The sequence below is a fragment of the Sus scrofa genome, chromosome 1 (genome assembly GCF_054392235.1).
Source record: "Sus scrofa isolate SSC_HxYL_T2T_F1_AM1 chromosome 1, Sscrofa_HxYL_maternal_Yorkshire_Landrace_v2.0, whole genome shotgun sequence".
Taxonomy (NCBI): Eukaryota; Metazoa; Chordata; class Mammalia; order Artiodactyla; family Suidae; genus Sus; species Sus scrofa.
The window spans coordinates 264,964,165-264,991,272 of NC_139383.1; the positions used below are offsets into that span (position 1 = coordinate 264,964,165).

General features: G+C 53.2%; 1 protein-coding gene across 7 annotated transcripts in view; it reads left to right on the top strand.

Moving 5' to 3' along the window:
• Nucleotides 1-27,108, top strand: part of RGS3 (regulator of G protein signaling 3) — a 151,674-nt gene that overhangs the window by 37,246 nt on the left and 87,320 nt on the right. For 4 of the 7 annotated variants that reach the window (XR_014825149.1, XM_084992040.1, XM_003480580.5 and 1 more), the window contains 10 exons: nt 2,803-2,861; nt 3,897-3,991; nt 4,946-5,014; nt 12,920-12,980; nt 14,111-14,201; nt 14,728-14,783; nt 21,506-21,587; nt 22,406-22,511; nt 23,166-23,517; nt 24,389-24,428. Coding sequence is in view for 5 of the 7 variants with exons in the window: in XM_084992040.1 (XP_084848166.1) it covers nt 2,803-2,861; nt 3,897-3,991; nt 4,946-5,014; nt 12,920-12,980; nt 14,111-14,201; nt 14,728-14,783; nt 21,506-21,587; nt 22,406-22,511; nt 23,166-23,517; nt 24,389-24,428 (1,011 nt within the window). In the remaining 2 variants the exon portion in view is untranslated. Of the gene's footprint in view, nt 1-2,802; nt 2,862-3,896; nt 3,992-4,945; nt 5,015-12,919; nt 12,981-14,110; nt 14,202-14,551; nt 14,784-17,357; nt 17,501-21,505; nt 21,588-22,405; nt 22,512-23,165; nt 23,518-24,388; nt 24,429-27,108 lie in introns of those variants that run through there. The other 3 variants (XR_014825157.1, XM_084992033.1, XM_084992027.1) reach the window with 2 other exon arrangements.

Sequence of the window (27,108 nt, forward strand, 5' to 3'; positions counted from 1 at the left end):
TCACGTCGGAAACCTGGCTCTGATACTTGTCTTCCCAAGGGACCTAAAAGCAAGCTTGGTTTTTCACCTGCTGAATGGTGAGATTAGTACCTATCTTAAGGATTGTGCCAAGGATTAAAGGAGTTAATACTAGTAAAGCACTTAGGACAGAGCCCAGCATGTGGCAAGCCCTGTATTAGTGTCTGTTAAATGAGATAGAAAACCATAAATTCCCAAAATAGGGCTTGAGCATTGGCCGTGGGCTAAGGTCTGGGGATGCCAAGGAAGAGTACTCACCTGTGTTTAAAAGATGGTGCTGATAGGATGGCAGAGAGGAGTTGGCAGGGGGAGTGATGTCCACATTCCATCCTCAGGGAGGAATGGGCCTGAGCTAGGCAGAGGGGAGCTGGCAGGCCAGGTTGTCCACACATGGGGAGCTGCAAGTGCAAAGCCCCGGGGGTCAGAGAGAGCATGCTGCACAGGAGAGCACTGCACAGGAAGGGGTGGAGGGATCAGTTGGGGCCAGACCATGAAGGTCTGAGGTCCTACCCGGAGGGTTTTATACCTGACCTGCCATTTATCATTTGTCCGTCCTTCCATCCAACACACCACACACCACTTCTGTGGTGGCTGCACTCTTTGTGTTTGACCCAGCAAGCCCTGCCTATCTCTCCAGCCTCCCTGGCTCTTTCTGTTTAAGGCACCCACCCTCCACCTTGTTCTGTCTGGTTATATCTCCCCCACCCCCACTTCTGAATGCATCATGCTTGCTCATGTCTCTGCCTCTGCACCCACTGTTCCTTGTGTCTGAGCCTGCCTGCTTTTTGAACTCCCTTTGAAAAGTAAGTCTTCCTTACTCTGACTTTGTAAGAAATATCCTGGCTTTAATCTCATCAAGATGTGGGGGGAAGGCTCATTTGCTTCATTTTTCACCTCCAGGAGTCGCCCCCTGACCCCTCTGCAGGGCGAGTTTGTTGCTTCCTCCTCTGGGTCCTCATCACAGTTCTGACTACATTGTGTCACTCTGGTCTGTCTAGGGTCTTTTTTCTTTAGAAGACAGGGCGTGTAGTGGGGGGGGGGCATGCCTGCCTCACATCCACGGGGGGCCAGGGAGACCCAGGGGTTCATCAGGCCTGGACCCTGCCCTCAAGAACCACACCCACAGGAAGGATGCACATAGGAGCAGTAACTAGGATACCAGGCAGAGCAGGCCAGCAGGCGACCAGGGCCCTCCGGTCCTGGCCTTGGGGAGCCCAGGGTGAAGTTCCCAAGGACCAGCAGAGGGGGGTTCTTTGCCTGCCAGAGCCTGACTCCAGCTGTGCAAACAGTTTTTGCAAAGTGCATCTTGGCCTCCCCCAGTCCATTTGTCCTGCACAGTTTGCTTTGGCTTCTCCCCAGTCTCAGGCCCTTCATCCCTTCCAGGCCGTTGTCCTCTCTCCTTTGGCTTCCCAGGCCTCACGCTTCAGACTACAGGGGCTCCATCTGAGCCAAGCCCAAGGGCTCGTTCTAAACTCATCAGAAAAGAAAATAGAAAAGAGGCTCAGCTTCTGTCAGGTCCACTGTCTGATTTTTTTTTTTGGGGGGGTCTTTTTGCCATTTCTTGGGATCCTTCCTGTGGCGTATGGAGGTTCCCAGGCTAGGGAGCTGGGAATCGGAGCTGTAGCCACTGGCCTACAACAGAGCCACAGCAACGCGGAATCCAAGCTGCGACTGCAACCTACACCACAGCTCACAGCAACGCCAGACCCACTGAGCAAGGCCAGGGATCGAACCCGCAGCCTCACGGTTCCTAGTCGGATTTCGTTAACCACTGAGCCAGGACAGGAAAGCCTCCACTGTCTGATTTCTACAGACCTCAGGCAAACAAGCCATACCTACTCTCATGGCCAGACCTCCACCCCACCCCTGCCTCTTCCTTGTCTTTATTTATTCTTGTTTCCTTTAGCAAACCTTTGTTGCGCAGGTACTTATTTGCCAGGCACTCTGCTAAGCCTCTTAAGCATATCATCTCATTTAATCTGCACAACTACCATGTGAGTGGATATTATTATTACCAACCTATTGTTGTCACTGACGCCTGACCAAATGGCAGAGTCAGTCTCGGGGGTGAAGCAACTTGCTCTGGCTCACATGGCTGGTAAGTGGCAGGCTAAGTTCTCCAGCTTGGCCCCTCCATCCCAGGAGGCAGCCTTGTGTGGTGGAAGGAGCACTGGACTGGGAGTCAGAGACAGGGATCTGAACCCAGCTCTGTCATTCCCATTGCTCTGTGACTTTGGGCAAGTTTCTTACTTTCTCTGGGCCCTCCTCATAGCCTCATTTTCCCCGCTGACTGAGGGGTTGGACTCAACAGATTTTACATTCCCTTCCAGCAGTGGGATTCAGGGCATTGAAAGCCCATATAATGTCTCAGTGCAGGTGCTGCCTGATGGTGGGCGTTGGTGGCAGTGGGCCAGACCAGAGAGGGGCCGATGTCCAATGGTTCTTATGCAGATAAAGAGCCTGGTGATGATCCTTCCCTCTCACCCCAACATTTTTTTTTTTTTTGTCTTTTTGCCTTTTCTAGGGCCACTTCCCATGGCATATGGAGGTTCCCAGGCTAGAGGTCCACTCGGAGCTGTAGCCACTGGCCTACGCCAGAGCCACAGCAACATGGGATCCGAGCCATGTCTGTGACCTACACCACAGCTCATGGCAATGCCGGATCCTTAACCCACTGAGCAAGGCCAGGGATCAAACCCGCAACCTCATGGTTCCTAGTCAGATTCGTTGACCACTGAGCCATGACAGGAACTCCTCACCCCAACATTTTAATTCTCTGTTTAGTCATAGAAGGCAAAGATCTGATGAGCAAGGAACCTGGCGCCTGTGATTCCTACGTGAAGGTATATGATGCCTGGAGGTGGGGGTGTGATGGGTGGGGTGGGGGTAGTGAGGGGCCACATCATTGGACTGAGTTCCAAGGTCTCAGCACGTATGTGGGCCTGGGGCTATTCGAGGTGGCAGCTACGGTTACCTGTTTGGTCAGCAGCCATTCGTAAGGCCTAGTGATGAGGCCCTGAGCTGAGAGAGACCCCCTCCCTTAGCCTGGCTCGGTCCCTAGGGCTTCCCGCAAGGGCAGGAATCTTCTGGGTGATCTTGTGCGTCACCCTGTAGGTGGGCACCGTGAGCGAGTGAGTGGATGCCCTCTTGTGAAAAGCAACATCTTCATGGCTCCTCTTCCCCGAGACTAGAGGCAGGATGGCAGGTTTGGGTGGTGGAGTGGAGGGAGTGTCTCTGAGGCTGGAAGATCCATCTGAGTGGAGGCTTGGCTGTGAAGATGGAGGCCTCACAGGGGCACGCGCCTACTTCCAGCCCAAGTCGAAGGCCAGGCACCTCCCAGAGGGTGAGACAGTCAGATGTCAGGTGTGGGCGTTTTTCCCCAAGCCCCCAGGGGAGGCCCTTCTGGGCCAGGACAAGGTCAGAAGCAGGGTGGGAACCTGAGGCTGGGGATGTATGGTGCTGGAATGAGATCGTGGTTGGGGGCCTGGAGGCTGACTGGGAGCCTCGTGGGAAGGGAGCCCTCAGCAGCTGCTGGGAACGTAGAAGAGACTGGTGCTGAGGGGTGGTGGCGGGGGAAGCTCTCTGTTTGGAGGAAGAGCAGAGGTGGTCAAGTTGTACCCCATCTCTGCCTGGGCCTGTGGCTGCCTCCTTGGTTCCCCCGCTCTGAGGCCCTCTCCTGGCCTCTGACACCAGTGCCTCCAGTTCTGGGCTCCTCCTTCTTTCCCAGCATCTGACTGGGGATACCACTAGGTGCTCTGCAGAGGCCAGTTTGAAGGGCACTGGGAAGGCTTTAACTTGGAGATGTGCAGAGTTGGCCTCGGGCTTGGGTAATCATGCGGCTTTGAGATCAGCTAATGCTTGCTTCTCTCCTATTCGAGATTTCTTTGATCCCTGAAGATAATCGGCTGGGCCGCCAGAAAACGCAGACTATCCCAGACTGCAGAGACCCGGTCTTCCATGAGCACTTCTTCTTGTAAGAGTCTGGGGCAGCTGGGCCCTCGAGAGGAGAGGGAAGGGATCTTTATCTGGAAGCAGCTCTGTTTGCCAAATCTAGGACCAGATCTAAGCAGAAAAACAATGCCTTCGAAAGGATGTCTTTGTTTTCTCATTCACTTGTGTCTTTGCATCCCTGGCACCCAGCCCAGCAGCAAGGCCACAGTGATAAGGTATCATGTGGCTGGTTCTCATAACTAAAATGCCCAGCCTGAGGCTGGCAGCTCCTGAAAAAAAGTCGGCAATTTCCCACTGTGCCTTGGGCCAAGCTTGCTCCTTGAGCAGAAGGAATTTTCCAAGCTGAGGGCTGTTTGGCCTCCCTACCCAGCCATCCCCAACTTGCTCACCTCTCTGAGCCTCCTTGTTTGTAAGAGGGGGCTAGGAGAGTGCTGATCTCAGAGAGCAGAAGTGTACATATTACAGTGTAACACAGAGTGTCGGGTGTTCTTGTTATTATTCTTTCTTTCCCTTGCCCTCAAACTTTGGGGCCCGTGGGAAGGTCATGGACATTTTGTCTTTTCTTATTAGTGAAAATTAATAATATTTTGTTATTTTCCATAATACACAAGGTGATTTTGCTTATTGTAGCAGAAGTAGAAAATACGGGTAAACAAAAAGAAGAAAAGAGAAAACACTCCTAGTCCTGCTACCCACTGATACAGGTTTTGTGGTATTTTCTTTTCGCATCTTTGAATTTGTGTGGGAGTGTGTTTACAAAGGTGACATTGTTCTGTAATGTTGTTGTAACCTCCTTTTCATCCTTAACAATATAATGTAAACTCACTTATGAATATAAATACTCACCTCCCACACTCTTTGTGCTCTATTTAACCAGCCCCTTATGGTTGGACATTCAGCTTATTTCCAAAATCTGCTGTTAAGATGGACTTTGTGGGTCTGGACTGGAGCTCTGACTGTCTGGTTTGCTTTGCAGGCCTGTCCAAGAGGAAGACGAGCAGAAGCGCCTTCTGGTCACTGTGTGGAACAGGGCTGGTGGCTCCAGGTGAGGAGAGCTGCTCAGCTCGGGGAGAGACCCTGCTCTGGGCTTAAGGGTTGGCAGCCAGGTGGCCAGCATCCAGCAGGAGCTCCGTTAGTGCTTGTTGGATAAATGAATGGTAGTGGCGGTACTAAGGTTGAGAGACTGCCACCCCACTGAGTTCCTGTCACTCCAGGTGATCCCAAGGAGCGTGTTCACCAAGGTGCGTGTGCCGGGTCCTTGGTGTCAACAAGATACTGTGTCGGCCACTGGGGATGGCAGCCAGCCTACATGTGGCTTCTGCTCTCAAGGCACCTACTTTCAGGAGGGGACACCAGGCTCTTCATGGAGAAACAGCACAGTAGCAACACCCGAAGTCTCAGTTCCACAGATGTAGAAGCTCCATGAAAAAATGGGCCATTTCTCTCTTAGCTACCTCTGTACCCAGTGACTCACACGTGGATGTTCGGTGATTTTTGACTGAATAGAAGAATGAAATGAATGATAGGACAGTAGGTGTGGAAGGAAAAGAATTCATCACAAGCTGGGGTGATCCAGGAAGGCTTCATGCAGAAAGTGGGATTTTGAGCTTGGGGCAGAACTTGCGAATAAGACAAGGAGAGAAGGTTGGAAAGGGCACTTCGGGGCCAGGAGCACACCAGGGGCAAAGGCGAGGAGGCAGGAATATGCTTGGTGGCTTAAGGCTGCCGTGAGGCGGCCGGTTTTAGGAGGCCCAGCATTTCATGTAGGACGATGCAAACAGGCTGATCTTTCAGGCAGCCCAGGACTCAGGAAGCAGATGTGGTCACTGGTGATGGCAGCTGCTACAGAGCAGGGGAGGTAGTGCGGGGGAGAGCTGGCTGCTAAAGGAAGGGCTTGAGGCCACTTGACTGCATGGTCCCCTGTGAGCAGCAGGGGCTCTTTCAGCCCAAGAAATCTGGGGGACTCTGTGGCCAGTAACATTTGTCCAACCATCGTAGAGCTGGATGGGACTGGAGAAGGGCAGAGGTGCATGAAAATCAGTTAAGCTCATCAACTTAGACCCAGGAAACATTTGGGGGCTCAAGGCTTTTTGGTACCCTAAAGTTGATAGCCAGTATGCTTTTAAAGTAGAGCCTTCCTCATCCTTTATAATGAAGGATTTGTCTTTCAGTAGAACATCTCCTTGTTATCATGGAATGGTGCTGAGGGTGCTGTAAACCTCATCGGTCGGGCTGCCATTTCCTAGCTATCCAAGTGGCAGCATTGGAGCTCCCGTCGTGGCTCAGTGGTTAGTGGATCCAGTTAGGAACCATGAGGTTGCAGGTTCGATCCCTGGCCTTGCTCAGTGGGTTAAGGATCCAGCATTGCCGTGAGCCGTGGTGTAGGTTGCAGATGCGGATCCCACGTTGCTGTGGCTGTGGTGTAGGCCGGTGGCCACAGCTCTGATTAGACCCCTAGCCTGGGAACCTCCATATGCTGCGGGAGCGGCCCTAGAAAAGGCAAAAAGACAAAAACAAAAACCAAAACCAAGTGGCAACATTGTCACAGGTGCTGGGGACACGTGGGGCCAATCAGAGACTGTCCTGCTCAGGAGAGGACCACTGACAGAGACTTGGGGGGTGGGGGTGAGGAGAAGGACACGGCCTCGATGATGAGAGCAACCATTTACGGGGTGTTGACCACAAGCCAAGGGTTAACAGTGCATTATCTCATTTGGTTCTTCAAACAACTCCAAGAAAAGTGTGTTTTTGTCTTAAAAGGAAACTGCAGCTAAGAAAGGGAGTAACCTGCTCCAGGTCCCATGACCAGTGAACTAACTGTAAAGCCAAGATGGGAGCCCAGGCATTTAGACCCTGGGATCTTCGGTCTTGACCCTGGATTGGACAGAAGGGGCAGGAATGGGGAGGGATCTGCAAACTCTTTATTGCTGGGGGGTCAGTTACAGAGTAGGGGCTGGCGGGCGATAAGATGACCAGGTTGGCGTAAACCACATCAGATGATTGCCTAGGTTTTCTCTGGAGTGTGAGTTTTCTCCAAAGGGCCTGTGGTTCTCAATCCTGGCTGTGCCTCAGACTCACCCGGGATGCTTGTGAGGACCACAGGTGCCCAGGTGTCATATCGGATTAAGTCCAGATTTTCCTGGGCGAGGCCTAGGAATCTGCATTCACCCATGTTCTCAGGGTGACTCTCATGCAGCCAGCTTGGTGTTCGGGACCCTGGTGATGGGGAGATACTGAAGGGTGTTGAGCAAGGGATGACAGAGGTGTGTATCATTCCGGGGGGCCTTTGGAAGGTGGAGGAAGAGCTGGGAGATTCTGGTGATCTGTGAGAGAGATGATTTAGGGATAAAGGGGAGAGAAACAGATTCAGATATATTTAGGAGATGAAACCAACAGTACTTGGTGGTGATTTGGCTGTGAGAGCAGTGGGAGAAGCCAAGGATAGCTTCTGGGTAGCTGGCGATGTCTCCGGCTAGGCCAGAGTGTGCTGGAGGGGCAAGGGCCAGCTTGGGATATGGTGAGATGGCAGTGCCTGGACGGCAGCCTGCTGAGCGCTTGTAGGAGGTTGCCTTTACTGACCTGGAGCTCGGGGGAGAAAGGCCTGTGGCCACAGTGGAGCAGCGGGAGCCCTGGCTGCCACGGCAGTGGGTGAAATTTTGAACAGGTGAGACCACCCAGGAAGACAATGGGTGCCAAAGACCAAGGGTCAGGATCCAGTCTTGAAGGGATGAACACAGGAAGGGAAAGCCCTGACGGAGACAGGGGTGGCAGAGAGGTGGAAGGGCGCCTGGCGCCTGAAGAGCCCCCTGGATGGAGGCGGGAAGAGGGGAGCAGGTGCCCGAGGCAGACACCAAACTGCGGGAGCGGCTGCTTCCTCTGCTCCCTCCCTCCCTCCCTCCACTTTGACCCGCTCTTGTGTGAGACCAGAGCGAGCTGGGCAGAGCCTACGGGAGACGCAGCAGCAATGCAGTTGGCGGTTTTTGGAAAAGAGAGTGAGGCCGGGGAAAGTGAGTCAGCACCCAGTGAGGTAGCGTGACAGAGGCAGTGTCTCCACTTGTTGCCTATTTTGGGAAAGTGAGATTCCTTTTTAAACAAAACACAGTCAAGCTCGTGGTCACAGTCCCAACCCGAGGCTCAGGAGGGACAGAGCAGGCTCAGGCAGGCCTGCGCTCTGAACAGATGGCCCTGCCAAAGGTGCCAGCACCACAGGGGCCGGCTTCGGCGGGTGGGGAGGCAGAATATCGATCCATCTCTGAGTGAGAAGGCCTCTGAGCTGGAGGAGATGGGGCGATGGCCGGAAACTTCGGCCCCGCTCAACACTCTCAACCCAAATTGTCCTCCTCTGAGGGACGGACATTCAACTTAATGACATGAAGGACAATTACAGAAGGAAGGAAACAAACATTCACGAATCCTTCTCTGTGCCAAGCACTTTATGTACTTTATCTCGTTTAATCCTCATAATGACCCTGAGAGGTAGGGATTGTTATCGTCCCTCACTTCAGAGAAGAGATTTACAAAGGCTAAGGAACTCGCCCGAGGTTATATAATAGATTGTGTTTATTAAGCACTTGATGTCCGCTAAGAGTGTGGACATCAAGCGTATTCCACGCATTATCTAATTTAGTCCTCACAACACCATATAAGGTAGGGGTTCTTTCTGTCACCCTTTTACAAGCACAGAGAGGTTAAGTAACTTGCCTAAGGTAACACAGCCAGGATGTGGTGAAAACAAGATGCACAGCCTGGCACCAAACTCACATACTCATAACTACATGACAGTCCACTTGACCGGCTCACACAGGTGATAAAGGGCTCCAAGCCACTTTCTGTCAGTACCCTTGTGCCTCAGGCCTCAGGCCACTTCTCATAGCATTTATGATGTGGTTTATATACAAATCATCCAGCTGAATATGTGGCAGTTATGTTTTGAAACTGATGGGAGGTGAAAGGGAAGCATCTGTTTCTCGAATTCTCATGATCCTTCCAGTGATGGCTGTAAATTTGTGTCAGAGAAACAGGATGATCTGCAAAGAAGTCCTGGGGAAGGGCTGGATGGTTCCCGCTCACGTGGTGACCGCAGTGGGAGCTGAGAACCAGGCCTGAGAGCAGTAGGTTTGGGCTTAGCTTCACTCGCTGTGAGTATGTGGATAGGTCCCCTCCCCGCTCTGGACATTCGGATTCCTCACCTCTCAAATGCAGTGGTCGCTCAGGTTTCTTTCAAGCTTGCAGGTTCTGTGAGTTTTTAAGAAATTAAAACATCTTATAGAATAGGCCTTCATGTATTCATAGCCCAGCTTGATCAGTTATCAATATATGGCCAATTTTGTTTCATTTAGGGGCCTCACTCGCTTTCCCCGCCTCCAGTGGATTATTTTAAAGCAAATCTCAGGCATGATCTCATCTCAGCTATGTATCTCTCTATAAGACGGCTTAAAAAAACGACCACAATGCCATTATCACATTTATGAAGTAACAGAAACTCCTTAATATTGTTGACTGTGGAACTCAGCTATTTAAAAGTTTTGTTGGATGAAACTGAAGCTTCTGGTATCGATCATAGCATTTTCAGAACTTACGGTCAGAGGACAATCTTAGAATGATAGTGTTTTGTACCAAGTTAAAAAACCATAACACACACACAGTATATGTTTGATGAACATAGTCTTTTACGCTAATAGTAGCTACATATATGGAGAGGCTGCTTGCTATGTGTCACACACCATCCTGGGTGCTCTGTGCTCTTTCCTTTAATATGTTTTATAAACAGGACCTCAGTGCCAAGTACAGCGCTGTAATGGTAGAGAGCTTGTGACCAGAGATGGGGACTGAGTCTAAGGAAAGAAAAAAAAATGAATGGAAAAATATGTGTGCAATTTCAGCCATCAAATTAAAAATAAATTGAGATTAAATGGGATGACTCTGTAACAGAAATAGATTAAGGCCCCTGAGAGAGAGAATTAAATTGCACTCCCTCAAAATAATGCATTTTTGTTTTGTAGTGGGTCTCCTACCCTGCATGCAGAAGTAAGCCGAGCCAAGTACAGCCATCCCTCGGTGTCTGAGGGCAGTTGGTTCCAGGCCCTCCAAAGATACCACAATCCGTGGATGCTCAAGTCCCTTTTATAAAGCAGTGTGGTACAGTCAGCCCTCTGTATCCACAGGTTCTGCACCCTTGCTTATGGAGGGCTGGCTGTACTATATCCCATGACTGTTCCCTGAAGCCTTACCTCCGAGCTCCTGTACTGGCTGTTCCCTCTGCCTGAAATGCCCTTCCTTTCATTCTCTCTGGCTAAACTCTTGAGGCCTTCTTTGAGCATCTAAGTCCTAAACTCCTTCTTGCCTCTCTGAGCTTTCAGCATTTGTTGCCTGGCCTGTTCATCTGTCAATCTCGCCCTGTCGAGTGACATCCTTTTATTGCTGTCTTGAACTACTATTTAAATTCCTGCATATTTGTCCTGTTTCCTTAATGCTGTGGCTCCTTGCCCACTGCCTGCCAACATGGACATGATGGATTCATCCATTTGTCAAGCTCTCACTGAGGGCACCAGGCCCTGAGCTCAGGGTTCAGCATTCAGAAGTACCCAAGGCTTGGCCCTTGACACTCGGTGACTAGCGAAATTTCGGGTGCTCTCCAGGATGAGCACCTGTTCCCAAGTTTATTACCTGCCTGGTATAATGTCAAGTACTCAGGTTGCGTGTAAAAGAAGTCTGTCTTCTTCCAAAGGTTTTCAAAAGCAGGCTTCAGAAGTAGCTAATCAAAGAACATTTAGAGAGAGATTCCTGCTTATGGACATTAACTGTGACAGTTTGCTTGGCCCGAATTATCATGAAATCATTGGAGGCCCCTTAGCAGGAAGTGAAGCTCACCGGAGGCTATTAACCGTTTATCATTCTCTAAGCACCAGGGAATGAAAATTCCACTTACTGAAGACAGGGAGAGGCAGGTTTTATTACAGCTAAAGCACCGTGCCTGGAGATTTCAAAAGTTACAGCCATGCCCAGAGTGAAAGAAAAGTGTACAGCAAGGCAGGGTGGGCACCTAGATACCAGCTGGGTTGCTCTCGAATGTGTCAACAGACGAAATTAAATCAGTGATGAGGACTTTGGCAAAGTCTTGACAAGGTTTTTCTGGAATGGCAGCTCAGGACAGTGTCTGCCATTTGTGTTGGTCACTGCAGCTGCCCCTCCATTCGTGCTGACTTGGCCGTGTCCCCAGAGGGAGGAGTATTTGTTTTCGGTGGTGGGTGGGGAGGTGGATGTGGAAAGGTCACTTTAATGGGGTGACTGCACTGTCGTCTATGGGTAGATGATTCATATGGCCTGTATGATGGGAAGGGGGCACCTAGGCTGCAGGAGAGGGAGGCATGGAGAGAACGCAGAGGGAGGAGCAGAGTGCGAGTAGCTGGTGAGTCAGGGCCTGGTGCAGAGCATGCATCTGCAGGGCAGAGGCGCCAGTTTTGAGAACCGATTCCCAGCATTCTGCAGTCCTGTTCCATGCTTGGCTTGGCTGTCTGCAAGAAGCTGGTTTTATTTTTCTTAGGACTGTTGGGTGGTGAGCTGCCCCTCTTTCTTGAGAATCCAAACAAAATGTGTTTATAAAGACATCGTAAACCACTGGTCCTCGACCGGGGCAGGCATGGGTGGGCGGACAGCTTTCTCCAGACTCTCCTTATTGTTTCTTGATTGATAGCTATTAAACCAACCTCTGTAGGGGCCCAAGTTGGGAATGTGCCAAGATGGAAGAGAACAGAAGGCAAAAAAGCAACTCTAAGAGGTGCTGGGATGGAGAAAGATGTGGTAGGAGAGAAGTACTTTCAAATACATGTATACTGGTTTTTGCTTTTCTAATTCCCAAAGTAGTGCTTGTTCCCTGTGAAGATTTAAAAGTACTAAAAACCCAAAGGAGAAAACAAAAACCTTTCTAATCCCACTCAGCAGATACAGATACAACCATTGTTAATATTTTGGTGGACATCTTTCTTTCTTTCCTTTTTTTTTTTTTTTTTTTTTTTTTTTTTTTTTTGGCCATATCCGTGGCATATGGAAGTTCCCAGGTCAGGGACTGAAGCTGAGCGGCAGCTATGACCATGCCTCAGCTATGACAACACCAGACCCTTAACCCACCACACTGAAGCAGGAACTCCTAGTGGATATCTTTCTCATTAAATCACAAATTTGTAAACTTGCTTTTGCCTCACAATAGCAAGATGATGTTTGCATTTCATTGATATTAATCTTCTCATCATTATTGAGAGCTTCCACATATCGATCAGTCTCTGAAGCCTGGACATTGAGACTCAGTGATGGATGCTTTTTTAGAAACTTTGATTATGTTTAGTCAAGAAAGACCCAACTGAATTCAGCCTGTTGGCTGAGCGTGACATCCCCATGCATCCTGACCCTGGCTAATGCCTACTGCCAGCTCGTGTTGGTCTCAGTGACTTTTGTGTGTCACCTTGGTTTGAACCTTGAACTGGAAATGTCCAAGCACTGCCCAGGTCCCACCTGGACCTAAGACAAAGCTTCTTGAGCTTGAGGTCCCATAACTTCTCTCTGGGATCGAATATCACCAGCCAATGTGGGAGCTGAAATTCCCTCTGGGGACCAGTTCTTCAGCCTCCCAGCACCAGAACAGCTCAAGCTTATGAGGTAGCGCTGAGCTTCTGTGGTTGGTTTCCCATGAGACTCTACCACTAACTAGTTCTGTGACCTTGGGAAGGGGATCAACTTAGCCTCCATTTTTTTTTTTTTTTTTTAATCTGTGAGGTGGAGAGAATAAATCTGCTCCAGCCTAACTCACAAAGTTGGAAAGATCAAATGAGAGGATGCAGGTAAGAGTGCTTTGTGAACTGCAGTACGTCAGGCAAACCTGTGTTGCATTCGTCTGCCGACCTCCTGAGATAGCCCAGTGAAAAGATGCTGACTTGTGCTTCTCTTATTCTCCCAGACAGAGTGGATTCATCGGCTGCATGAGCTTCGGGGTGAAGTCCCTCCTGGCTCCGGACAAGGTGGGTCCTAGGGAAGCTTCTGGCGGCATCAGGCCACCTAGGCCAGGCCTGGTACAGGCAGGCCTTGGGCGGGGCTTCTGACTGTGAGATGGTGCCCCACTGAGAGAAGTGCCCTGTGGCTTGATAACAACTGTTTGTCACCTGTGTGACCAAGGGTCCCCGTCTTGGCTCGTTCTTATCAGAGACCAGTTGTTAGGCAGCTCCAAGTCTTGCCAGGCAGCTCTGGGTCTGGCCTGCATCCTTAAGGACACTGGCAGGTCCCTCAGAGCTCAGAGCATGCCCTGCCCTGGAGAATGAGGGCCAGGTGCTTCTCATGGTCTGTTCCAGGGATGACCTTGATGTTGTCTATCAGGTCTCGTGTTTCTGGGCCTGGCAGGTGCTCAGAGTGTCCTCTGTGGAGCTTTCCTTCCGCCGGGTAAAGACTCTGGGATCTAGGGGCCCCTCCCTCTGGGTGGCCAGTCCCTTACCCATCTCTGTCGGACTGCATTCCCAACATTGGAGGCTTCTGAAGACAGGGAGAGGCAGTGCTCCTCTTGCACATCCCTGGAGATGTCCTGATGGCCTGCTGCATGCAGGTGCCAGGTGGCCCTGCCACCCAGCTCTGTGTCCTGGAAGTCAAGTCTGGGGAAGGTGGTTGAGGACCCTTTATTCTACCCGTAGGTCCCAAATCTCTGGTTTTAACCACAGCCTCAGCCTCGGCTTCATTCCCTAGTGGGAGAAGATGCTCCCCCGCTGCTCAGGAGCCTCAGGAGGCTTACTTTCTGGCTTCCCCCTTCTGTTCTGTCAACATTTATTTGGCTCCTACTACATACCAGGCACAGTGCTAGGCACATCATAGAGCCTGTATACAGCCTGGGGTTGTGGGGAAGCAGGCTCGTGAGTAGACTTATTCTCTGGGAACAAGAGGTGGTGAGAATTGGGTAGAGGGGAGGACCAGCTCTGCCTGGAGCATCAAGGAGGGCTTCCTGGAAGTGCAGGCTCCTTTGGGGTGGGGGGCTGGAGTGTCTTGTCTCTGCAGAGAGGCTGCTTCTGAGGGAGGCCCTCCAGCTGCTGCTTCTTGAGGAGGATTGGGGCTGCCTGACCTGTGCCCTCTGCCTCCTCTGAGCATGTCATGCTTTCTCTTGTGACAGGAGATCAGCGGCTGGTACTACCTGCTTGGGGAGGACCTGGGCCTGACCAAGCACCTGAAAGTGGCCAGGCGAAGACTGCGGCCCCTGAGAGGTACATACACACCACCTTCTGCCCAGACATGCTGCCCCTCTCCCTGTTCCTACATAGTAACATCAGTGTTTTGTGACAGGTGTCACCCCAGGCTGTGATCAGACCCTCTTGCAAGCACCTGCTAGAATTCCGGCCCTAGAACACATGACACCTTTATTTATCTGGTTGGAGAGGGTTATGGCCTGACCCCATGTGGTTCGGCTCCCCTGACCTCTAGCTCATGGTGGGCTGAGCTTTGGGGGCCCCGCCCTGAGGTCAATGGCTGCCTTGCCGACCTGGGGTGCCCACCTCTACAGATGAACCATGTGGGCCCTGAGGATTGTCTCTTTCTGTGCTGTCCCCACATGCAGACCTGATTCCCGAGCCCCTGCCGGGCCTGAGCCTGGACATTCCCACATCCCAGAGGCCAGGAGTGGCTCAGGCAGCCACATGGCCCTGGCACCTTGGCCTTGTCCTCCGGGTGGTCTGCAGGATGGGCACTTACATATCAGAAGAAACTTTCTGACTCTGCTCCATCGCCTTCCAGACCCGTTGTTGGCAATGCCAGGATGTGAGGACCCTGCGGAAGGGGAGAAATTCGAGGTAGGTGGGGACAGTAACCGCTCTGGGCTCTAATCTGCTTCGGATCAGTCCCCTGGCCCAGGAGACACCTAAACAGACTGGCATTCTGTGCCAGCCCACTTGGCACTTGGAAACTCAGCAAGTTGTGCAATTTTAAGGGTCATTTCTTGTGCTTTTCTTGGGGTACTCAGGCTTGGGGCAGGGGTGGGGAGAGCACCAGGCCCTGGTCCCTGGAAATGGGGGAGTCTGGGTGGTACCGACTTTTGGTCTCTTGAAGCTGAGTCCTCTGTTTCCTGCAGGCCCCCTCAGAGCCCTTGCGTTCCCTGGCACTGTGGCTGAATTCCCTCCCTGTTAGGCTCCCTTGATGTCAGGGAGCAGCTGTGTGTCTGAGCCCAAGGCTGATGGGTTGTCACTTCATTAGGGCTTTGAATTTAGAGAGGAACCTTCCTGTCGGGATTTTGGGGAATTCGTCCAAATTCACTTCCTCTCCTTGTAGGATGTGTCAGGTGATCTATGGTCTTCTCTAATGCCCGAGAGGGAGGAACAAACTCCCAGTGATTGAGTAGCCCCTCTGTGGTTGCCTAACAGCATCCCCGAGGATGAGCGGGACATGTGAGGTTCAGAGACGTTAGGTCACTTTCCATGTCCACGCAGCCAGCAAGTGGCAGAGGTAGGATCTGATGTGAGGTATGGCTACCTCTTACCAGTGTCCTAGCCAGGAAGATAAGATGGTAATATTTTCCATGACAATATGTGACACTGAGGTGTGTTATAATCTACAAGACATTTTCCTTTTCGTTTACTCAAGTCATTCATTCAGTCATTCAGTCCTTGTGTGTGTGTGTGTGTGTGTGTGTGTGTGTGTGTCTTTTTTGTAGGGCTGCACTCACGGCACATGGAGGTTCCCAGGCTAGGGGTTGAATTGGAGCTAGAGCTGCCGGCCTGCACCACAGCCACAGCAATGCCAGATCCGAGCCGGGTCTGTGACCTACACCACCGCTCATGGCACCCTGGATCCTTACCCCACTGAGCGAGGCCAGGGATCGAACCTGCACCCTCATGGATACTAGTCAGATTTGTTTCCACTGAGCCACAATGGGAACTCCCATTCGGTCCTATGGAAGATCCACATGGACCAGGCCTTGTGCTCAGTGCTGGGGTATAGCTGTCAACAAGCCAGAGGTCCCTGCCCCCCACCAGAGCCAACAGGCTAGGGCTCTGCTGTCCACTATGGCAACCACGTGGCTACTGAGCACTTGAAATGTGGCTAGTATGACCGAGGACCTGAATTTTACATTTTAATTAATTTTAATTAAATTTCAATTGCACATGTGTCTAGTTGCTACCATATTGGATATTACAGTATTAGAGTAACTTGCCAGGGGTCTGCTTTCTGTGGCTTCATTACAAGCTTAAAAGCTTCCTCTGGTTTTGGGGGGTTGGGGTGAGGGACGGGCTACAAAGGCCTCTCTCCCTCTCTCTGTACACGCCGAGCACAGAGGGACAGTGACCAGGGAGCCTCCCTGGGGATTTGTAGGAATTACAGGGACATCAGCACTGCAGGTTTCTAGGTGGCCTGAGAGAGTCCTGTTGGACCCCGCACACAGGCCCTGACCTCTAGGGATGTTGTTCTAAGGCGCATTTGACTTTCCCAGGCTTGTACAGGCAGCCATGTCCATAGGACTCAGCAAAGTTGGGGTGATTGTCAGAGACTTGGTTAGGGCAGGGGGAGGACCCCTGAGAGGAGACGTGTTCAGCCCCCTCATCATGTGCATGGGGAGCCAGAGGCTCAGAAACCTGGGTGACCTGTCCCCCGTCACAGCAGCCAGAGCCGGGCTGGACCAAGGGACGTCTCTGGCGTGGAGGATGTGGGTGGCTGGGTGGTTTTCTCCAGGGGCCCTGCGGGGGGCGTAAGGGGCTCACTAGGCACAGTTCTGCAAGGCGGGCCCTGGTCCCTGCTGGCTGACCCTGACTGCTCAAGGCCCCGCTTCTTCACCAGTAACATGAGGAGGTCGGATCATCTGGTGATTGGAAATCCTTTCCCCGCTTGACTTTACAGTCTGCTTGTCATCCGATCCTTAAAGCAGCCCACGTCCATGGGCGAGGAGTCTGACTTTTAAGTAGCTTCTGAGCAGCAGGCAGACGCCAGAGGTTTTGTGTTCCCTGTCTTGACGTGGGAAGTCTGTGGGTGTACCCCCAAAGGTGTCCTTGGACTCTTAGGCTAGGTTGGTTTCCTGGATTTGCTGCTGGGGACCCTGGGCTTTGCAGGGGGAGGCGCGTTGTTACAGAGCCGGCTGCGTTTTCTGCCTGGGTTCCCCTCCAGCCAGGGGTGTTTGTGAGAACTCTGGAATCACAAAGTGGCCCATGGCGGAGAATGCAGCCAGAACAAAGGCGCCCTCTCCCCGCCGGGGCCCGGGGAATACTAACTAGTTGACAGGAATTTTAATATAAAACTCTCCCTCTTCCTTGTCATTCGGAGGTTTCAGGAAGCCTTCGGGCTTATCGTGCAGAGGCACACAGCACAGACAGGGCTTGGGGAGGTGAGAGGTGATTTCCTGCCATTCTTCTGTGGGGCGGGCTTCCCAGGGCGGTCATGCCAGGCTGACGGGGCGCAGTGCGGGCTCCCACTGCTGGGGGGAGAGCCGGCTTTTCATGGGGCGGCAGCCGAGGCAGGACCCGCAGCCATGAACCGCTTCAATGGGCTCTGCAAGGTGTGTTCGGAGCGCCGCTACCGCCAGGTGGGTGCTTGGCCCTTGAGGGTGGGGGCACGGGGGTGTCGCTGGGGGTTGGAAGTGGGGGCTCACTGAGCAGGATGTCTCTCCCCACAAGGGCTTCCTTGCCTCCTCGTGCCCCTTGCAGGTTCAATGTGATCTGAGGGGAGGACAGAGGCAGGAGCTGGACCCGCAGACCCTCTCTAGGGGCAGACGATGCCAGCTCTGCCCCATCCTAACCACGGACCGGGTAGTGTCCGTGGTGAGATTATCTACTTGATTTTTCTAGTCATTTTGATTTGGGAGAAGGGTAGTTAAAGGGAGCATCCCGGTCTGAGACTGGAAGCCACTAGCTTGCTGAGCAGCTGGGTTTGTCTTTCTTGCTAACTTTGTATTTTTGCTAACTTTCCCTATTTCCGATGGGATGGCAGTGCCTGTCCTGCATCGTGTAGGTGTGACTGTGTTTCGGTGTGTGTTGGTGTGTGCTTGTGTGCTAGATTTTCCTTCCCTGTAGCCGTGATGCTCTGAGGCACCTCGGGGTCCTCTGGTTCCAGAGCCTGACTTCACAGAGAGGGTTTGACCTCTCAGCCTTGGGTCTCAGGATTGGGGGCAGAGTGGGAGTGATGACGTGTTAGCCCCCAAGACATTTTTTTCTTATTAAAAAGCATGGTGTCAGGCTGGGTGAAGGCAATGGCCATCCAGATTTCAGGAATGTCCAAGGAAAAGTCCTGATTTTAAAAGTATAGCGAGGTCCCTCTGTGTGTTTTAATGTCCAGACTAGAATCTGGGTCCTGAACTCCCTCAAACAGACAACGTAAGTCTCAGGGAGATGCTCAGAGGGGCCTCCTGCACTGCGCAGGGGACGCGCGTGTTCTCTCTCCAGCCCCCAGCTCTCAGGGCCCCCCGCCCCCGCCCCGGGGGCCTGCAGAGCTGCCCCTGTGACCCTGGAAACTGGGTGGCAGGGTGGTGAGGCAGAGTGGGAGGTCAGAAGTCCTTGGTCACTACTGGCCTGAGGATGGGACGCACTGGCAGGCAGAGTGGTGTCAGGCATGAGTGCGGTCTGGGCCTGGGGCTCTGGGGCTCAAGTTTAAGGCAGATCCCAAGCCAGAAAGCAGGGCAGGGTTGAGAGCGCCAGCTTTGTGCAAGACCCGGGCTCATACCCAGCTCTGCCCTTCTTGAGCTCTGGCTCCGGAGCACGTCGCTTGACCTCCCTGAGCCTCACTCTAGCTGTCAGTGGAAGAGGGTGATCACGGGATGATGCTGCGAGAGTGGAAGGAATGGGTATGCAGTGCCTGGTGCAGGGCCTGGTATGTACACATTCAATAAATGTAGCACTTAGGGATTGGCATTGAACTCTGGGCATGACAGAGGGTCAGAAACCAGGCAGGAGGGCAGAAGTAAGGTGCTGGCATGGCTGAGATCTAGGAGCAGAAGCAGTTCCTGCTCTGGACAGGAAAGAGCAAGAACCATCCCGAGGAAGGAAGGCCTCTGCCAGGAGTCGCCGAGGTCCCAGAGTTAGGGTGGGGCTGCTCCCCTTCACCGCCTGACCCTGAGGCCCAAGGTCAGAGAGGAGGGCTGAGCACTTATGCTTCGGGCCTCAGTTTCCTCCTCTGTGAAATGGGCCCAATAAAGCCCTGTGTCCCCCTCAGGGCTGCAGTGATAACCAGGTTCTTTGGACGTTGTCCTCTCCATGAGGGCAGTGGTCATCCCGGACAGAGCATAATCCTGCTTCCTTCATGCGTCCCATCTGCTCACGCTGAGCAGGAGAGGGGCTTGCTTCCCGGACACCCTCTCTGCTCCCCCTCTTCCCAGCCCCCAGCGGGCCCAGACTGTTTCTGCACTGGCTCTCCTTAGGCTGGTGCCAGGGAAGGTGGAGGGGTCTCCCGCCCACAGTCCCACCTGGATGAGGGGACCAGGGTGTGGTCAACTCTGGGGCTGGTCCTCAGACTCTCAGCCCTGAGCCTGTGGGTGCTGGGCCCTGCTTTTGAGAGCCAGGCCCCGGGCAGGAGGGACCATGGCCCCTCGTCGGGTAGGACTGGGGAAGGGCAAGTAAGATGCTGGCATCTCAGCTGCTGCCTGGGTTGAGGATGGGCTTTGAGGCCCCTAAAATCCCTGCTGGTCGCATGGAGTGGACCGGGCTCCTGTCATCGTCCCTTGGCCTCAGCCTGGGCTTTCCATACTCACTCCAGAGTTTGTTTTTCTTTCTCTCCATTTTTTTTCCTCTTCCTGTCTTAGCTATGTGTTTTCCCAGAATTCTTATGGGAACGGGGTATTTTCCTGCCCCCCCTTCCCCTTGTCTGTCAGGTTTCCTGTTTTACAAACTCACTTTGAATCCAGGCCCAGGGCTGGTGGGAAGCAGATCCTCAGGGGCCTCCCCGGCAACATCCAAGGGCTCTGGTGGCCCTGGGCTCCCATGCCTGGCCTTTGGAATGGCTGGCAGGTGAATGCTAGGTGCCCGGCCTGGAAGAAGCAGCCCCTAAAGGAAGGAGACAGAAGTCTCCTAACGAGACAGCAGCCCTTGATCTTTTCCAGGGCTGCTGAGCTGGCTTCCTGGTCAGCCTGCCTGGGATACCCTTCCCCATGCTGCACCAGGGCCCATGCCACGTCCGCTTCTTCTAGGGGACCAGACCCCCTTTCTGACTTCAGCACCCTTAGTCTGTCCCTCTTATGCACCTGATTCAAGCAGGCTAGAATCACTGTTTGGGTGGGCAGGGGCTGCAGGCCTCCCAGAGCCTAGCCAGGGGTGCACAGAGGGGGCGCAGCAAGGCTGAGCTGTGCTGAGCCAGTAGGCGGTGCTGCATCCCGACAGCTTCCTGCTGCTGGTGGGACGCTGTCCTCACTAACACAGCCCTCGCTGGTTCCTGCAGAGCACCAAGCCCCTTGTCTAAAGTCAACGCACAAAGGACGCGGAGTTCCCATTGTGGCTCAGTGGTAATGAACCCAACTAGTATCCATGAGGGTGTGGGTTCAGTCCCGGGCCTCGCTCAGTAGTTAAGGATCTTGCGTTGCCCTGAGCTATGGTGTAGGTTGCAGCTGAGGCTTGGATCCTGAGTTGCTGTGGTGTAGGCTGATAGCTGTAGCTCTGATTCGACTCATAGCCTGGAAACTTCCATATGCTACAGGTATGGCCCTAAAAAGCAAAAAAAAAAAAAAAAAAAAAAGGCACAAAGAACTCTTTCTAGCACCATCCTCACATTTTGCTCTAATGCTTTTCATGTCCTGCTTTGCTTTGGAGAGATCTGTGTACCCTCCTGCCCCTCTGGGAGCCAGAGACCAAGGCCTCATGCCCTAGTGCCTCAGCAGAGCCTGGCTTACAGAGCTCAGTTATTGCATGTTGCTTTGAAAAGAGCATCCATGGACTTTCAGGGGGCTTCTGAAAGTAGGGGTTGTGAACTAGGCATGTACATGGGCCTCAGCAGGCACCGTGAGGTCATTGGCCAGTTCAGGTTCAGCCAGGAGGCCTAGCACTGCCCTCACCTGCTCCCTTACCTTCAAGGGAGGATGACTGTGAGCACATGTCCCCTGCCCCTTGGCCCGAGGTGGCGAGTGTGTGTATCCCTGTCTTCCCTCCCCTGTGCTCCCGAAGGGCAGCCAACAGCCAACAGGTCAGCTTCGTCTCTGGGCCATCAGGGCAGGGCCAGCCCAGGGCGATGCTCCGTGAACCCCCGGGGAAAGGAGGAAGGGGCTGGGCAGGCAGCAGGTCACAGGTGGGGTGGGACTAGCAGCACAGCAGGCCCTTAGGGGAAGGGCTAGGCCCCATGTCTGCCAGGGCTGAGGAAGGCAGATTCACTCTCCCAAGGCTCTGCCCATCCCAGGTCCTCCTGCATGAGCTCCTAGCCTTCCTGCTTGGCCCACAACCAGTGCTCAAGATGCCTGGGCCGAGATAGGGACAGCGAGGGGCTGGCCAGCCTCCTCCTTGGCTCCAGCAACCTTGGAGAGGAAGGTGGCTCTGGGGTGGGGCCTGCTCTGACCTTGGAGCAGAGGCAGCAGCCTCACGGCTTCTGGGAGTAACCGGGCAGGGCTGTGTCCTAGATCACCATCCCGAGGGGGAAGGACGGCTTTGGCTTCACCATCTGCTGCGACTCTCCGGTCCGAGTCCAGGCCGTGGATTCCGGTGAGTGAGTGTCTTGGGTGCTGCCAGCCCGAGGCTCTGCAAACAAGACCTTGGAACTGAAAGGGGGACCCTAAAGTGGAGCAAAATGTCCTGGTTTTTCAAAATGAAAAGAATAATATTTTTAAATGACCGCAGATGAAAGTGAGGTCTGTGAAAATACACCCACTCTCTATTTTTTTTTTGTTTTTAATCAAAATGAAAATAGATTTTTATATTTTGTTTCCCAGTCATTTCAAACAGGAACTAAATCTATATTTTTCAGTTATGGCTAGATGGGAAAATGAGAGTTGTTGATGAACTCAGTTTGGAGTCGATATTATCCTAGTCCAGCCTGCTGGGCCCTTAAAAGTAGTCATTCCCTCCCTATTTTTCACAAATAAAAGACTTCTCCTACTCACAGAGTGAGCATCCTAGGAGGAGAGGCCAGACCATGGCGATCTGGGGACCCACGATGCCTGTGCAGGGAGGGGCCGGAGGTTGGTGCCCCATGAATGAAGTGTGGGAGCCTGGCGACAAGGAAGAGTTCTCAAGGGACTGGGGGGAGGCCCTGTTGAAGAAGGGGGCCCTGCAGGGAAGGGTGGCCAGCAGAGAGGTTAGCCAGTACTGGGTATGCAGGCAGTGAGGAAATGAGGGCAAAAGGGAGCCTCCCTTTAAGGTCCCCAAAAGCCTCAAGGTCAGCCCCTCATTCACAGATGAAGAGTCGGGGTGGGGAGGGGGCAGTCCTTGGCCAAGGTCACCATAGAAACAAAGGACCCCAGGGCCTTTGAGGGGTTTGTGGGCTTCAGGAGCCCTTGAGTGGCTTTTCTTTGTGCCTGCAGGGGGGCCGGCAGAGCGGGCAGGGCTGCAGCAGCTGGACACGGTGCTGCAGCTGAATGAGAGGCCTGTGGAGCACTGGAAATGCGTGGAGCTGGCACATGAGATCCGGTGACAGGGGCGGCGGGGCGGCCTGGGGCCTTGGGCAAATGCGTGCCTCCCCTTCCCAGCCCTGGGCACTTGCCCTGCCTGTCCCTCCTTCCCAGCCGTGAGCAATTCGCTTTGCTCCTCGGGGATCGAATTTCTTGGCCTTAAATTTGAAGGGTCAGGCTCAGAGCAAGCAGTGGGGAAGAAGCTCTTAAACGGACCCTGTGGTTCGTGGCGGGGCTCCGGTGGGGGGGTGTCTCTTTCCCCTGTAGCTCGTTAGTTCCCTGACCTGAGAGCTAAGCCCATTGTTTCCTGAGGATGTGTAGACACGGTAAAATTTTTTAATTGCACAGTTAAACAGCTATTATGAATTTCGACTTTCCGGGTTAAAGCCCTCATGGCCATTTTCGGTTTGCTTCTAGAATGACTGGGTCAGGGGTTGTACACAGGAGGCTTGCTTGCTCCTCCTTGATGATGCTTTACCCGTGGTGGACATCGCTGGTTGCGTTTGGTCTTCTTTCTTGTCTTCCTGGCCTTGGCCTTAGCACCCTTCCCAGCCTCTGTCAGTCAGCTAGAGTCGACCTAAAGGACCCCTCTCTGCCTCCACAAATCCCAACCCTGACTGACGTGGGTCTCCCCAAGGCTCAACCTCTCCGTGTGACCCCTTCCAACTTCCAGGAGCTGCCCCGGCGAGATCATCCTGCTCGTGTGGCGCATGGTCCCCCAGGTGAAGCCGGGGCCCGATGGCGGGGTCCTGCGGCGGGCTTCCTGCAAGTCAACCCATGACCTCCAGTCGCCCCCCAACAAGCGGGAGAAGAACTGCACCCATGGGGCCCAGGCACGGCCAGAGCAGCGCCACAGCTGTCACCTGGTGTGTGACAGCTCAGATGGGCTGCTGCTTGGCGGCTGGGAACGTTACACAGAGGTGACCAAGCGCGGGGGCCAGCACACCCTGCCTGCCTTGTCCCGTGCCACTGCCTCCACTGACCCCAACTACATCATCCTGGCCCCGCTGAACCCTGGGAGCCAGGTACGGACAGCTGGTTCGGGGAAGGTGAAGGAGCACGGGCCCCTGTGTGAGGCCAGGGAGACGTGAAGACTCAAAATTGAGTTGCGAGGAGCCTGCCAGGGGGTGGGAGTGGGGGCTGGGGAAGTGGGGTACGTGTTGCTCCCGCCTGTGTTGGGCTGTCCTGGGTAGAGAGCAGATGGGCCTTCGTGGCCTCAGGGGCACAGATCTAGGACCAGTGGACGTCACAGGGTGGAAGATTTCACCTTAAAAGAAGGAAGAGCTTTCTGCCAGTCTGTGTTTTTCCAGCGGAATGGGCCCGGGGTAGGCCCTGGGCCCCTGTCATTAGAGCTACAAGATGGCAAAGGGGGCCAATGGAGTGCGTGCCCCCAGACATTGATCCCATGAGATACTCTGAGGAAAAAGTGTGCTGAGGTCAGAGACGTCTGAGAAATACCTCACTCACTCTGCCTTTTCTGGGCGATTCCCGATGCATATTAGCCTATTTGAGGCCCTGAGGGCATCTGCAGTGAAGGTGGTGGTTTAGCCCAGTGTTTCCCAACCTCCCCCGATGGCGCAGCCTTTGTTGCAGAGTTGTTGGTGTCCCAAGCGCTGATGTTCCACAGAACGTACTTTGGAACAAGCTGCTGTCAGGGAGGTTGGGGACTCAGCCCAGGGGTTAGTCTTAATGACAGCTCAAAGCTCAACTCGAACATCCTGGAGGAGTCTAGATTCTGGGATCCCTCTAAGCTCCCCATGAGCTTGTTAGCGGTTCTGTTGTTTTGCCCTCTTGCCCTGTGGTGCTCTCCTGCTCTCCCCAGGGCAGGGCCAAGCAGCCTGCCAGGTCCTCCGCCCTGGTCCTGGGGCTCAGGTGGTTTCTGTCTTTCCTTTGCAGCTGCTGCGGCCTGTGTACCAGGAGGACACCATCCCTGAAGGTGAGTCTGTCCTCGGCTGCTGTGAGATGGCGAGTCAGCTGGGAGGCTGGGCCCTGCATCCCACTCAGAGCTGGGAGGCCTTCCCAGCAGCGTCAAGATCCCCCCACATGTGGACACAGACTCTCCTCCTGGGACCCTTTCTCCCTCACTGAACCAGTGTCTTTCTTCCTTGGAGCCTGAACTGAGAAGCAAGAGAGGGCATCTTCCCAGAGCAGTCTAAGAGACAGGCTTAGGCATTCAGCTGAGATTCATCCAACGTTACTGAGCACCCAGTGTGTGTAAGATGCTATAGGCACTGGTCAGGCCCGCCTGGAAGGATGGATGGAATTTGGAACTGGGAGGTCTCAAATTGGAGTTGAGTGAGTTTGAACAATTCATGTCCTCTCATTGAGCCTCTTTCTTTATAAAATGGGGCTGGTACTTCCCGCTTCGGAGCGTTGCTGGGAGGACTAAAGGAGATAGTGGTTTTGAGCAGCAGCCTGATTACTGAGCCATGCTACATGGGAGATGGTTGTCTTTGAAGTGCACAGATGTCTCTGCTGTTTGAAAGAATTCTTCTCCCTTGGCCTTTTTTTTTTTTTTTTTTTTTTTTTTTTTTTAGGGCCGCACCTGAGGCATATGGAAGTTGCCAGGCTAGGGGTCCAATCGGAGCTACAGCTGCCAGCCTACGCCACAGCCACAGCCACAGCAATGTGGGATGTGAGCCACATCTGCGACCTAGAAAACAGCTCAGGGCAACGCGGGATCCTTAACCCTCTGAGCAAGACCAGAGATCACACCGGCATCCTCATGGATACTAGTGGGGTTTGTTACTGCTGAGCCACAAAGGGAGCTCCTCCCTTTAAATCCCGGCCTGATTTTCTCAGAGCCAGGGAGAGAAGCTGAGCTCCAAACCAGTCCCTCCTCTCAGGAAGTTTGCAGCATTGCTGTTGTGCTGGAGTCAGCTGGGCATTCCCTCTCTGCGCCTGTTAGAGTCCAGCTAGCTGGAGTGCAGCTGGCATCTAGGAGGTTGAGACCAGCCTTGCCTGATGGTCCATGACGCTGACCTTGGATATGCTTGAGCCCTTCCTTCAGCACACACAGAATGCCCTTTGACGTCTTTCCTTGAGAGTGGCCTTTTCCAGCCACTTGCAGACTTGCTTCTTGTCAGCAGTGTGAAGACAATGCTTTGCTTATAGCAGATGCCTTTTTTGGGAAAAAGGGTTCCCATCAGGCTTAGAGTTGCGGGTGGAAGGCCTCTTCATTCTCTCCAGACTGGGGCATTTGGGTGTTTGGGCTTGGCCTGCTGGAAATGAATCTGTGTACCTTCTAGAAAAACTCTGAGAGTGGTTCAACTCTCAGATTTTAAAAAGCTTTTAGTTGGGGAATTAGGTTAGAATGGGGATGTCACTGCTAAATGGTGACCCCATTAAGGGCAGGGCCTAGGTCAGCTCATCTCAGTGTATCTGACGCTGGACCCAGGGTCTGACAGGCAGCGTGACAGCAGGTACTCAACAGAATTTTGCCGAGTGACTGAAGGGAAATGCCCTGGGTTGCTGCTGCTAAGTGTTTGTATCCTGACCGTGGGGCTGGTGGGGGGAGCTGGAAGGTGTGTGGCCTGCTGGGGACTGGTGTGATTCTTTCTCAGCCCAAGACATGCCTCTTGGTGTCCCCCAGCTTGTATCCAAGTTTTGGTTCCCCTCTGAGAATATAGTACTTAGTGAACCAAGACGGGCACCATCATCCAGGTTGTGGGAGAGAGACAGGCAAGGATATCCTGCTGCTGCTAATGATAATGGTAACTCGAATGCACTGTATTAAGAGCTTGACTTCATTTATTCTTCACGATAATAGCTATTTTGGTATCCAGGTTCATCTGTGCTCTTCACCAGGGGTCAAGTGTTCATGACTCCTTGTCCTGAGGTTCGGAGGAAGAGGTGAAACTCAGAACGCAAATCCTCCTTTAGATGCACTCCTTGGGTAGAGGCTAAAGCTGTCACCAGCGTGCCGACCTCTGTCCCCTCCTCTGGCTGGGCTGCCTGGCCTCCTTTCAGGAGTGTAGGCTGAGCCCACCTGAGTTGAATGGGGTCTTGTGCCCTTCCGGGGCCTGGGGGGCGGCCTGTCTGCTTGTGGTTGACATGTTCTCTGGGGCCCCTGGGGCCCTCAGCATTGTCCTTTGCCCTGTAAAGGCAGCCCGGGCTCAGATTCGCCCCTGCCTGGGTCGGGTAGCTGCCAGGGCTTGTCTTGGAAGCTAGAGAAAAGCCAAGTAATTACTGTGTTTGGTCAGTGAAGCAGGTGTTTAAGGGGTGATATGGGGGTTTGGACCAGAGAGTGTACGAGTTAGCAGAGGGGGAGTCAAGGAGTTTGCCTTCACAGAGTTCAGGGGCTGGGATGCAACCTGGACTGTTTTTTAAGAAAGATACTTTAAAAACTCTGTATTGGAGAACCAAGCCTCCTTGCCCCACGTTATCCAGGGTGCTGGAGATGGGACCCGAGGGTATGCCTCATAGGTTGGGTTGATCCCGCCAGATGACTTTGGGCAAGTCCCGCAATCCCTGCAGGCCTCGGTTGCTTTGTCTGTAAAATGGAGCTGCTTCCTACCTGAAGGCAGAAGTGTGTGTCAGGTGGCTCATTCATGACTCTTTATTGCCGAGGTGAAGATTCTGTGACAGCTCTGTGCAGCTGGGCAAGGAAGGGAAGA